The following is a 14,013-nucleotide window of genomic DNA, read 5'->3' on the forward strand; positions in this document are numbered from 1 at the left end:
GTGTCATATTTATCCTAAATTGATACACCTGTATCAATTTCGCCCCAAGTTTTTGGTAGATTTGTCATGTTGTATTACTTTAGGATTTTTATTTTTAGAGTAAATGTGGCCGGGTGTACCAATTTGAAATTTTTTGTGGGGGGAAATTCTAAATAAGGGCATGAAGTGCCCTTATTTTCTAAAATAAGGGCTTGAAGTTGAACTTGTTTCAAATAAGGGTCTGAAGTGACTTGCTATATCAGTATCAAATAAGGCCCTGACCTATCCGACCGAAGGGCATTTTCGTCCTTTATATATTTTTTCTTTTTTTCTTTCTTTTTTCTATTTTTTTTTTGGCCCCTTCCCTTCGCTGGACTCAGGCGAGGGCGCCGTTGCCTGGGCTAAGCGGGCAAGGGCGGCCCTCCCACGCCCAGGCGAGTGCTACCCTCGCTCGACATCGACGAGGGCAACCCTAGCCCTCGCCTGAGGCCGACGACCTCCGCTGGCCAAGCACAGTGATGGCTGGGGAGGGAAGAAGAAAAAAGAAAAGAAAAGGAAAGTAAAAAATCAAAAATATATACTTATAATTTTTTTTTTACTAAAATATCCCTTTTCCGACATCGGAATAGTCACCGGCTGACCAAAGGTCCTTATTTAAAACGATTTGGCCACTTCATGCCCTTATTTGAGATAATTTGGCAACTTCAGGCCTTTATTTGAGATAATGTCCACTTCATACTCTTATTTGAGAAAATGACGATGCTTCAAGCCTTTATTTGGAATTTTTCCTTTTTCGGTGGCGTTAACCCTTTCTTGGAAGAAAGTTGCTATTTTGTAAATGATTTCACATAAATACCCAATGGTAAGGTGAGAAGTGGTCTTTAAGGGGCGAAACTCGGGGCGCAGGCTTTTCGAAAATAAAGATTGCAAGGTGATCGTAAATTGAAAAGTGAGGACGGTTTTTGGGAGTTGATCATTTTGTACCAAAAATTTAATTTTTATATAATCGTGGACTCACGAGAAAGTACGTGATTACTAAGGCATGGTCCTAAACCGAAACCTGACCCACCAAACGCAGTCCGACTCCATTAGTTTAACAGGGGAAAAAGGTTAGGTAAGGTCACAGGTGGTGGCCTACCTATCTTTAGAGTAAAATAATGCCGACGGCGCTAATTATGGCGGAGAATTTCCGAAGCTGATCAAGGACAACTGGCTAACGAATTGGAAGGAAATGGTTTCTAATGCTTTTATCGACTTGTAGCAAAATAAATGTTCTCAAATGCGAGAGGAGAGCATAGCAGGAAAGGGAGAATCACCACAAAAAAAATTCTAAGTTCATTGCACTTGTACGGATTCGGAACATTTTAATTGTGTCAAGTATAAAATTTGAGTCCTAAACATATTTATATATTTTTTTGAATTTTTTAATATTTTTTATTTCCTATACTTTTCTTTTTTTTCAATTTAGGAAGCCCAAGATCGAGCACATCAACATATCAAATCGCTTTCACTCAAAAGCTCAAATCAATAAATTATGAGCTAATCATGATATATTTAACTACTCGACACCATATCATCTCTCCAATATAAAATTATTATCACCTAACATCCTCTTGCGTCCATCCCCACATGAAATGTCGTTCCTAATCCACTCTTTACTGCAACCAGAAGAGAATAAAAGTGAAATAGTAACTTCTTGTCGCTCCAATAACACGAAGGGGAACACAATCTAGTATTCTCTTTACGAGGAAAGCATTTCTCACATCTCTTGCGTGATGGGCCACGTTGACAAAGAGTTAATTCACGTTGTCTCTTTCTCAACCGATGGTCAAAAGCTTTCTGGCAAAAAACCGATGGTCGAAAACCTCAGCATGAATGCTACCCTAGATCTCCATGGGAGAAATATCATCTGGACCCCCATATGAGATGGACCACCATTCATCTCATAGGCAGTGCATATCATGACCAGATTCCATCGCCAATCACATCTAGAATTGCAGTTTGGCAAGTCGCATACAAACCCAAAATTGGAATACTGATATGCACGAATTGGGCATTAGAGAGAAACATAAGATAGTCAATTATCATGACCGACGGGGGGATTATGCAGGGATCAATTAATCAAACACAACTCGTGCTTTCTCGATAAAGATCATGTCTTTCCCCAATCGGAAACAAAACTTAAGATAAGGCGTAACCGTGTTGATGCGAGCTAGAGAACTAGAAAAGAAAGATCGAGCTCATTATAGGCAAGATCCATGACTTCGTTACTTCTTTCCTAAGTACAACCCTGAACCATCAACAATGTCAACAAAGAGAAGTGTCAAAAAGCCCCACGAAATTAACTCGCAATGATTAGGTCATTTTCTTGACAATGGTCGACTAACTCCGTAAATCTACATTTAATTGACTGATATCAAAGTTCAAGAATCGCCCAATTATTATGTGACCACAAGAAAGGAGTTGTATCAAAAGCTTCCTTTACTTCATAGCATTCGTTTGAATATAGCCATGAATCTTTCCCTTAGATTAGCAACCAGTCAAAGATATTCCACTCGCCCATGAATAACGCATTGCTCGTCGTTCTTAGACCTCTTTCATTTTCCAGTTGCCAATTTTCGATCAAAACTCTCGCTCATCGAGAATGAAGAGAGGCAGCAATGGAACAATGAGGACTGTCGCCTTATGCAACCACTTGCGCCAAAACCATATAAAGCACCTTCATTTTATCACTCTTCATCCGAATCATGTAGAGTTTTGAGAGAGAAATCGAAAGAATTCACATGGAACTATCAAAGATATACTGCAATTATCTGTAGTATTATATAAGTCCAACTCTTTCTGTTCACAAATATATAAGGAAACCCAGAAGACATCGACAAAAGCAGCCCCGTTTTCCGTATAAATCCCTCCCGCGTCCCAACCTTTACACTCCTCCGCACTCTCCCGAAGCACAAAATGATAAGTAAAGTCCCACGACGACCGGGCAAAACAGGACTGCTTTCTTATTGACCAAATATTACACGCCACAAACAATAATGACACTAATAGGAAGTATCCCCCCTCCCCCAGTAAATCAACACTATGATGGGAAAATAAGTAAAAATTAGATTACGCACCGCACATACAATCAGGAGCTGGATATGTGTATAGGGATTGTTTAGGCTTCCTCAATCTGATTTGACCTTGTCTGTTCTTATGCCCTTCAATGACCGCTTCCTGAAACTCGGACCAGCTGATGTTCTTATTCAGAAAGAGCTGACCCAATAGCGCCATGCTTGGCCTTATGGTCTTCATGCTCTCGTAGGTCCTGTGACCCACCTGTTTACAGCACATACAAATTGTTATCGCCCCATAGGCATCGACTCGAATGAGCATTGCACGTGCTTATAACAATCGGAAATGACAAATATGCAATTGTGAGACTCACCAATGCATTGTGCATATTCCCCGGAGAAGCAGAGATGAAGATGTCGCTGTGCATGCTGACGTAATAATCCACCGCTGCCAGCAAAGAGGCCTTCCCTTTTATCTGGGCTCGCTCCTCTGCGGATGCAAGACTCTTTTTGTCCTCCATCAGTGGAAACATTTTCCTTAGAGTGGAAATCCTAGCTTCTCCGCCATACACCTGAATAGGACAAAATTTCCCTCACTAAGACAACTTCTGTTATGCAGTTTCTTGCGAAATATTAGACTGGTTTTTCTTCTGTTAACACCTTGTGGGAGGCAAGGTACAAACGAGTAGTATTGTCGAAGCCCAATGCAGCAAGCAGCAATCCAATCTCTTCCGGAGTCAATGGGCAACGTCCTTGACTTCGCAGCTCTTCGTCAGTGAACTGAGAGTTAAGTACCCTTCCTTGCCAGATAACTTGCCGGTATTTCGCCAGGGCCAGTTTTTCAGCTTTACCGCCACCAAAATCACATGCCGAGTGTGCGGCCATATCCTGTAGGTATATTATTATATTAGTTAATTTGCATAAAGAAACTTTACCTGCTCAAAGGTGGAGATCTATCCTTTCATGAACTACAATCATACTCAAGAGACATGACAGATTGTTAAAGCAAACTCATCAAGTTACTGCCCTAATTTACGTTCAAGTTCTAACTTGCATCCCTATCTCAAGTTTGAAGAGCAGGGGAGCTAAAGAGAGCAAAATGGACCCAAGGTAGAAAAACAACCTCTATGGGTGTTGTTGGGGGGTTGCAGTGCATGCAGAAAGCTGATAGGACCCATTTTCGATTTTCACAACAATAATGTAGTAAATCGATACACACCTTTAACAAAACCTACTGTATAGCTTTGATGAAACAAGGTTGAGGTGGTGGCTGTACAATTTAGCCAAAATGCTGTCATGAATTGCAACTGTCTTTCAAACTCCACTCAGAAAGTATCAGACAACTATAACGATTTGGAGCAGAAACAACACGAATAGAAGATCACTAGGGAAACTTTAGACTAGCTAAAAGTCAGCCAAATTTGGGTCTTCACCCCTCTACATGAGACATGCACAATAACTGTATTGTCATATACATTAAAATGCAATGTTCTCCTGGGTTTTCTTATCTCACTCGATAAGGCTCAATCCTGAGGAAGGATAACAACATGGTTAAAGGTCTTGAGACAGCAAAGTTCACCCTTTTGAGCTAGGAGATGTAAGTAGTATGATGCTCAACTTTCCAGAATGACTAGAGCAACAACTGTTATCAAGCCTACCAAAGTAGGCAATACCTTGTCGAACCGAAGATGTAGAACAACAAACTTCCCTGCTTCTTTAGCAGTGGAATCAGTGACCTCTCGCAGGTAGTTGCCAGCAGTTGCTCTACTATCATCAGATGGGTACCGTAGACGATTGACAAGAGCATCTCCAAGTGTTCTAATATGAGGGACAAAGATCAATGCTTTAAAGTTCACTTTACAACGCAATCGCTGAATGTCCATCAGCAAATTGTCAAAGGTCAAGCGATGCGAGAATGGGGCAATAGCAGCAATCCCGTAACTGCAAAATGTTATAGCAGGTGTTATATAAGTAAGATGAAAACAACCATCTTTAGACAACCACTTGCTTTCCATGCATTCAGGACACCAGATCCCTCGTCACAATAAGTGGTGGATCGATAATATAGGTCATTCCATACATCTTACCGTATGCAGTGTAGGTTTACAAATACATCCGAAGAAATTAGGTAAGCTTTGATTGATTCTTCTATCAAATTACCATTTCAAAAATGTGAGTACCTGAGATCTTGTTTCTCAAATCAATTTGCTGTTTGTTCTTTACAGCATTACATAAAAAGAAAAGAGCTGCAGTGTTTTCCCATGGTCGCTAGCAAATTACCCTAAGCGAGTTTCAAAACCTACTGACACAACACCAATTTGTGAGTGATATCCCCCAATTTATGTTGAGATAAACAACGCAACTTGTAAGAGCAGGAATAAAAAAATCATTTCAGTAAAGCAATTCATGAAAATCAAGGCAACGCATGAATTGGAAAAGTAGCAAATAACTATCATTGGCACTGATGCAGCAGTACAATTTACAACATAAGATCTAAGATGCAGAAAATATAAGATCGGGTATCTACTAACCTCTGGAGTACTGGCGAGACATTCTCCAGATACCAGTTGACTGAAGCACGAACAGGCGCAGTCTTAATTCTGGTAGGGCGAATGGCAGTAGCATAATACTCTCTTGTGCTCCAGGAGAATTCATCAGGCAGATCTCTCACTATACGAATGTCATCTTTCAATACATCAATAAAGTGTTCGACATCAAATATGTCCCCAAATGAGCTGCAAATGACATTTTAGCTTCACTTGATTATTTCTATAGATTTGTGAGATTGAAAAGAACCTATTTCTCAAAGGCAAGAGTTATCATTTTTTGAAGCTAGATTCTTCCACTACCTTGAATCTTGCCAAACAGGATTTACTTCGAGGTATGGAATAACTAATGTGGCATTCAGTATTTTAGCCACAGCAACTGCATCACATACCTGTAAAATGACAATAAAAATTGCTTAACTCTTGGAACTATAAACCTCCTCTTCACTTCTAATATCTACAGAGAACGGATTACTAGAGATTCAAAAAAAAAGGTGCTGAAATATCGAACTTAGGCAATATTTAGTTATATAATGACAGTGAGCACATAACACATCTGTGAACTAAAATCACAACGTGCATAACCAATCAACCATGCGGGCTTGCCCAGTTGATTAAGGCTCGACACTAAATTTTGTCTTGGAGGCATAGTCATCATGGGTTTGAGTTTCAGAGAGAAATATTCCCTCAAGTCCACTCCAGGAGCTCCTGCCCCAATAGTGATGCGGTTGTGGAGGGTTGACAGACCTATAGTCATCCCATGCGATTAGTCAGGTGCTCTAAAAAGTCCAGATACCCCCCCCCCCCCCCCCTACCTTATAAAGGACAGCTGCATGTGGTCAAAAAAATAAAGAAAAGGTGCATAGCAGATCAATAGTCTCTAGCCAGATATAATGACACTGAATTCTGCATTACAAAAAGGTGACATGACGTTATAATTTCTTCTTGCCATCTAAAATCCATAAAATGGATCCGCCAAAGATTGCAATTTCTGACACCTCTGAAAATGGAACACTAAAGATTCTCAAGTACTTACCCCCATTCTCTGCTGGTTTAAGCCTCCATCTAGAAACACTTGAATATATCCCTGGCTTTTCTCAGGCAAAGCTGTATGTGAGACAAGATGTCAAAACAAAACAACATAAATTATCATCCTTTACCCCAAAAGAATTCAAACAAAAATGCAAATATAAAGTCAATGACCCAGGTTGTAGGTGCTCATGTCTCCATTGAGCACCGTAATAATGCCGATTTAGTAATTAGCAAGGACCGACTACGACAAAAACCACAACTCGATCTTCTATTACTTACAAGGAGTGTTTGTAGTCTGGATGCATGGTCTCCATCCTTGGTCACTCAATGGATTCCAGAGCTCGTTTTGCACTGAATCTGACTAAATATGGAAAAGAAGATGATTAGATAGAAAGTAACTTTTGAGCACTAATAAGAGCTTCACTGCTTGACTTTTTAACAGCCAATTAACTCACACTTTGGCGTTCCACAGCACTCTTCAAAAGATGCAAGTGCCTCGGCTTGGGAGCATTCCATTCCTGCACAAAGCCCTTTTCTCATTGTACACCATGACAAAAAACTCCAGAAAATGAATTCAGGTACATAACAATCGAAAATTATCCATACATAGGAGTTCATCTTAGTTTTTGTGACCTTAAAGATCACAGGTCGTAGCATTACATAGAGATAGCTCCACAACACTTACAGGCTGGTCAACTTGGACTTCTTGGAAGTGACCACTTATTCTAAACTGAAGTCAATTGGACCTCGAAGACATTTGCAAAAAGACACTAAAAGAACGTAAAATTAGGCATCAAGATTACACTTTTCTTTCCTAATTATCTTATGATCCATTACAACAGCAACAACAAAAACAGAAAAACCAAGCATTATCCGACTTAGTGGGGCGGGGTTGAACAAATAAGACCAGTGTTCATGGATTTCCTCATTCTTTAGCTTCTGATCCCAATTAAAAACCATCGATTTAAGCATTTTCACTTTATAACTGATCAAGAAGAGTGACAGGAATAAACACAACTAAATGCCCACGAGGTATTATACTCCTCCATGTCTCAGGTAAGTACTATGCAAACTGTCTCAGGTAAGTACTATGCAAATGCCATGATACTAACAGAAATATTAAACAAATTGGACCTTTCAACCCATTAAGTCATATTCTGAGTTTGGATGACCACCGTGAAAGCCACGACATTTCGGTAAACTGAGTCAACTAGTCCAACAAAATGCAAAGACTTGTGAGTCCACTCTTGACAGAAAACCAAACATTTTTCAACCAATAGAACCTGAGCTCAATCTAGAGCATGATTCTATCAAGATTAACTGGAAATACCCAATTACCCATAATCGATTCCTGCGGTTGCATTCAGGATATTGATTAAACATACTCAAGGCAATCAACATGCTATTTTATTACTCATCCAAACTGATGGTGCATAAGCAATGGAAAAATCATTACTTTTAGAAAGAACATAGAAAAATTAACTAACCACACAAAAAAAACCTGCAAATACATTTATAGATTCCGAAATAAGTAGAATGACCACTCATTCCAGGGGAAAGCTTCTCCCGTTTAAGAAACGAGTTTAGGTGAACTGTAAAAATCCACAGAGATTTCCCTACGCTAATAAAGCTAAAAGACCAAATGGGTCCAACTGAAAGAACCACACTCTGCAGTATCCGAACATAAATTCACACTTTATCAGGAAGAAGAAAAAGGAGTACTCTTGATGCAAGGAAAATGATCAAGAAGCAGAAACGTACCGAGAAAACAGAAGGTGAGGCGTGGCTCAGAGGACTGAACAAACTGGGGAAGAAAACAGGGAGAAGCAAACCCAAGAGCCCAAAAAGAGCCCCTCCACCCTGATGCCTCATGTTTAGCTCAAAGCCAAGCCAAAAGCCTCGGATCTCAAAGCTCTCCCCCTCTCTCCCAAACTTGGATATTTCCTTGTTTATCTTTAATGGGTTGATCGAGGAAGAAGAAGAAGAACAACCCTGCACCTCACAAAGCTTTTAATGAAGGAGGAGAGAGCACACCAAACAAACAAAACATCAACTTTAATCGCTCGCTCTCTCTCTCTCTCTCCCTCTCCCTCTCTCTCCAATATGTCACTAGCCTGTGCTTTGCTTTTTCGGTGGTTTTAGTGAGAGAGGTAGAGAGAGTAAAGGGCATCTTCTGTCACATGACACCCGTACAGACGGGACTGTGTTGATGATGCAGAGGTGTGTCCCTATCAAAGGGAGGGTGGGGACGATAAAAGCTGTGTACAAGGTCACTGTACGAAAGCTGTGACATTTTAGCAGCATCCATGCTTTCGAGGCAAACGAAAGACACCCCTCTCTCTCTCTCTCTCTCTTGGACCGTTGAGTGTTGAATGATGTCTCTCTCTCTCTCTGCTTTCTTCATTCTTTCCTTTTTCCCGTTTTCTTTATTTCTCGTGCCACCGACAGCAGCATAGTGGCCGCGGTTCATTCAGGGGACCCACATGGGCATTGCTCCGTTGATTAGCTGACCTGCCTTTTTTGCTGCTCTTAAAGGATGCTCGGGACATTCGCCGTTCGCCCACGCACCCCCCCACTTCGCATTCGCATGCGAAACTTCCATTATATCCCACTCACTAACAAGCAATTCGCCCCTTTTTTAGCCGTAACGAAAGTCTCCAACTTTAGGATCCGCTAATTTATCGTCGATACATGTTAATTATTTGGCCCGTATGCATCTGATCATGACCGACAATTCTCGACACAATTCGTTTGCACGATGAGCAGTCTTGAGTTTGGCATAAACTGGCCAGTGTCTTGACACGGTTGAAAATCGGGTGTAACCTGATTAACCCGCTTGATCTATATAGACGTGAATCGATACGTTGAAGTTATCAGGTCATCCGTTTTAACACGGCACAATTAGACACATTCTAACACGTTTAATATTCATATTTACGGACTTTTTTAAATCCTTGTAAGTAAAATTAAACACATTTATGAATATAAAAGTCATTAAACATGAAGAAAGACTAACACAATAGTACACTTTAGATTTTTTTTTTGGTCGAGATAGTACACTTTAATTTAATGTCAAGTGAATATATTCATATTATCTAGAAACTTGTTAACAGAAGTTGTTGTGTTTCACGTGTTTATCGTATACTGAGGTCAACTTGTGTTTGTAAATAGATTAACGAACAGCATCGTGTCGACATCTAGCATAGCGAAACGTTTACTAATCATGTTAGTGTTGTTGTTCATGTGACCCACTTTATTAGTGAATCACGTTCATATCGAGTCAATTCGATACGTTTATAAAACTCATGTTTGGATTAACCAAATTCGTGTGAGCTCAATTTTAATACTACATGATACGAATTGCCAACCCTAATCCCAACCGATATTCATTTTATCCAGAAGTTATGACAAGTATCACAAACGATAAACTTACCATTAGAAGGAGATTTGTGACATTTTCACCAAGATTATGCAGTAAAAAATGTGAAAACATCATGGTCAGCTAGATTTTAGAGTGCCTACTAGTAAACAAAGGGCACATACTCGGGGCAGCAAATTTTGGGAACCTCCAAAAGATAAAAGGACAACTAAATAATAAATTTAAATTTACAAGATAGTATTTAGAGAGAGTAATGTACATATGAATGTTAGGTAACATCTTATATTGTTTATATTTTCTATAAAAAATAGTTTATCTCTAGCACATTTACTTCTTACTTATTATAGTCTCGTATAATTTTTTCACACAAAAAGATAAACAAATATTTGTTAATCGAGGAGTTACAAATAAAGGGTGAGAGGAGGAAAATATAATAATGTTAAGAGAAAGGAGCTCTATGCCGTTACCATTGCCTACTAAACAAAATGACCATTTCGACAAAAAAAAAAAACAGAATGACCAAAAAGTGGTGCGAAAGCTCTATCGTTACTCCATTTGCAAAACAGCCTTTACTATTCATTAGACGTTACACGCAATGAGAGAAGAAGATGCCATTTGCCTTATGAAATGCGCAAATTAATTAAATAATTTATTGGAAAGTAAGAAAAAAATAATGATTTTCACTATGAATGAATGGTTTTCATTTCCACTTGAGCATACGCAGGAGCACCATAGTATTATCAATCTCAAATTATCACCTCCTCCCACTATCGATTTAATAATGAAATAGCATGATTCTAGATGTAACAACAAAAGTCGATTCGAAAGTGCAATTACAAATTATATGTCGTTACATACTTCATTTTACCCCAAGCAAACATGGTCTAAACGAACCATTTACCTTGTGAGATGTACTAATGTATAAGAATTACAATACCCTAGAATAATTTTAACCATATCATCAAATGACGATAATTTAAATGAGTACTCAACCTAGGTTAAGTGCAACTTTGTTCTTCAAACTTTGTCGTACGCGCTATTGGGTCTCAATTATTTTTTCTTAATTAAATCTTCTAATTTTGCGATGTGTCCAATCGATTCCTTCCATTATTTGTAGTCAATTTTGACACATCAGTGTTAAGATGTGTCAAGGGCAATAGACCTTAGCCTAGAACCTTTTGTGCACTCAAATCTTCTAATTTTGTGATATGTCCAATGGACTCATTTCATCATATGTTGTTAAATTGTGTAATGTAGCAATATTGGTATAAAATTGGCAGATGGCCACTTAAATAACAATGACGGGGCAACCACATTGAAAAGTTTTAACACAAAAAAGGAATAGATAAGGGGATTAGCGCCGTCCACCACTAGCAAAGGTCGCACTGCCTTTGTCGGAGGTTTGTCAAGGGTAATTGGCTTTTAACCATCTCCGGCGACACCATCTCCGACGAGGCCCCATCGGTCCTTATCATGCACAATCGAGGGCCAAGAAGCCCTAGCCTAGGTTGAGTGCTCAACCGAAGGCCAGCACACCCTCACCTAGATCCACCAATAGTGTTGCCACCGCGAGGCAAGGGCTCGGGGGCCCTCGGCGATGGCAGAGGACCATTGCATCCCCCCTCCCCCGGGCACAATTCTTTCTAGATTTTTGCATATGGCTTTTTCTACACACCATGGTAGCTCCATGTGGCAATTTGGGCCCGACCAGCAAGATCAATGTATTTCTTAACAGCAAGAATGACGTACACGATTGAACAAATCAAGTAAAGTTAGAGAATTGGATTGAGCAATATAATTAAATTGAGGACTTGGTTGTAAAAAAAAAAGTTCAAGAATATCATTACACATTTTAATAAAAGTTAGTTAGGTGATCAAAAGTGTGCTGATCCGATATATATCATATTAACAAAAGTATGAGGTTGGAGTTGGAGGATAATCATGAAAGTGGATATTTGTTGTATGTGTGTTTTTATCTATGATCAAAATTAGGTATATTGGTTTTATTCTATGATTTTTTAATCCATAAATTCATTTCATGCCGTGATTACCTCTATATTTATACAAATGTTGTAAGTATGAAAATGTGACTTCTACGACAGAAAGAAAATCAAAAGGAAGAGAGAGTGCCATAACCAGATATCTTGTAATATTCTGAGTTATGAATATATTCATGATTATAAAGGATTTCCTAACTTGGGTGATGGGATCTCTTTCACTATGTACAAGGTTTCCAACAAAATGAACACTGACTACGAAAATTAGTCACTTTATCTGACACGTCAATACTTTATTGGAAAGTCACGAAAGTTTAGTGCAACGGGAGAGTGATTTTTTTTCATTATCTAGTACACTATGATTGAAATTAAAGTTGATAATGCAGCTTTATGTCGATTTGACTTTATTGACTAATAATTACTCCTGCCACAGTGTCACAAATTTGTCGGTCCATTACCGTCGGACTATTGTCCCTTCATCCATTAGTGTGAAATCTGGAATTTTATGTGCTCAAAAATAATATTTATGATGTAAAATTAAGTATTAATTAATTTGGAGTTTTGGACGGCACGTATGAAATATCAAGTGAGAGTCACTGAGCTTGTGACATATGAAAGGGTTTGAAGGGTGATTTTCTGCATCTGTAGTCACTCGGAATACAATGCATTAGGATTAAATTGATAGATGTCAATATGATTGTGTAGAGCAACGATGATTAACTTACATCTTTGGTACATATTGATGGAGACCGATACGCTCCAATATGCGTATTAGATGGTTTTCAAATTCTAAAATTTACTGAATTGAGATTTTCCCAACATCCGTTATCTTTCACTAATAATTTTAATGGGTTCAAAATATTTTTCTTATTTATTAGTGTTTAGAACTGACACTATTTTCCTTGTTTACATATTTATATACTAGATATCTTAGTAACTTATCAAAATATCTACTTTGAAACCATATAGTTGAGCCATTTGTCACTCTTTAATTTGTACACACCTCTTTTCACTTTTCACCAAGTAGTTTAACCCACATGCTCTTAGTTTGTAATATTGCACTTAGTCTAACAAATGATATCATGCATTGCATCATCTCTTTTAACTTTAGCCCGTTAATACTCTTGATAATCTTGAGTTCTCATTCATGTATTTTACTTGGCCAATGAGGCTCTCTCTCTTTCCGATCAAGTATCTCATTTTAGCTACTTACATTAAGCCACTTGTAGCTTTTGGATTGAACACTGGTCGTCGTTACTTTAACCTTGGTTATATGATCTCGTCTTTTGAGTAGTCTTCTAAATTTATCCCCCTTGGCCGTACAAATAGATCTTTTTATGTTTATAACCTTTAAAAAGAATGCCAGCTTATTCTTTCAAAGAAAAAGAGATCTTCCGTCACTTTCCACTTTTGTTTTCATTTCCCTACCTTTTGAGTAAAAAGAAAGATTCCATTCTTGTGTTATCAAAGTTTTGAAATTCCATCTTTCAAGAGTTTATACGGCGAACTTGTGGCTTTCTTCCCTTTTATTGGACTAGTTCTATTCAAAGATTAAGTGTTGTTAAAAATTTTTTTTACCTTGAAGGTGGTTGAGGCTTTAAGTTGTCTAAGTTTTTATTCAAAATAAGTGAAAAACTCTACGGGCGAAATAAGATTGAACTATCTAGTACTTTTGACTTCGTTGGTTGATGTTTGTGAATTTAGTTTCAATTTGATGGTAAGTGCAAGTAAGTCTCAATAATAGTGTGTTGAGATATTGTGATTATCTGACTTATATCGACTAGTTCTTACATATCTAATATGTGTTTGATTGATTTTTGCGAGGTGTAGTAACAAGTTGGGTGTGAAAAATATGAAAATGGCAAAACTGGACTTGAAAGTGATATTTACATAATTATGTACACTTGTCAATTATACCTACATGTTGATTATGCCCACTTGTCGATTATGCATTTTTGTCGATTATACCTATTTGTCGATTCTACCCAATAAGAGAGTTGTGACCCGGTTGCCTGACTATAGCA

The 14,013-nt window shown here is 38.4% G+C and overlaps 1 protein-coding gene across 2 annotated transcripts; it reads right to left on the reverse strand.

Annotated features, from left to right (window-relative positions):
* Positions 1–1,936: 1,936 nt before the first annotated feature.
* On the reverse strand, positions 1,937–8,723 carry LOC115676987 (O-fucosyltransferase 39). 2 transcript variants are annotated; one of them, XM_056305165.1, is made up of 11 exons: positions 8,375–8,723; positions 7,069–7,131; positions 6,893–6,974; positions 6,618–6,688; positions 5,885–5,973; positions 5,567–5,770; positions 4,709–4,976; positions 3,696–3,923; positions 3,410–3,607; positions 3,099–3,300; positions 1,937–2,269 (listed from the first exon to the last, which is right to left on the reverse strand). In XM_056305165.1, exons 1-11 carry the CDS (start codon positions 8,483–8,485, stop codon positions 2,247–2,249), a joined length of 1,539 nt encoding a protein of 512 aa, XP_056161140.1. In that variant the 5' UTR covers positions 8,486–8,723; the 3' UTR covers positions 1,937–2,246. The 2 variants fall into 2 exon arrangements, with proteins under 2 accessions (XP_056161140.1, XP_056161141.1); XM_056305166.1 differs by lacking the exon at positions 1,937–2,269 and adding an exon at positions 2,781–3,023 and having other exon boundaries at positions 3,061–3,300.
* Between the last annotated feature and the right edge of the window lie 5,290 nt (positions 8,724–14,013).

This window comes from Syzygium oleosum, unplaced genomic scaffold (genome assembly GCF_021117445.2).
Source record: "Syzygium oleosum isolate NSW1041296 unplaced genomic scaffold, Sole_v2.1 Sole_v2.35, whole genome shotgun sequence".
Lineage (NCBI taxonomy): Eukaryota > Viridiplantae > Streptophyta > Magnoliopsida > Myrtales > Myrtaceae > Syzygium > Syzygium oleosum.

Coding starts and splice junctions, on each gene's coding strand:
- LOC115676987 (XM_056305165.1), bottom strand. CDS start 8,485: ATGAGGCATCAGGGTGGAGGGGCTCTTTTTGGGCTCTTGGGTTTGCTT. Junction 5,974..6,617: donor TAAACCAGCAGAGAATGGGG/GTAAGTACTTGA, acceptor GTCATTTTACAG/GTATGTGATGCAGTTGCTGT. Junction 3,301..3,409: donor GGAATATGCACAATGCATTG/GTGAGTCTCACA, acceptor TGCTGTAAACAG/GTGGGTCACAGGACCTACGA.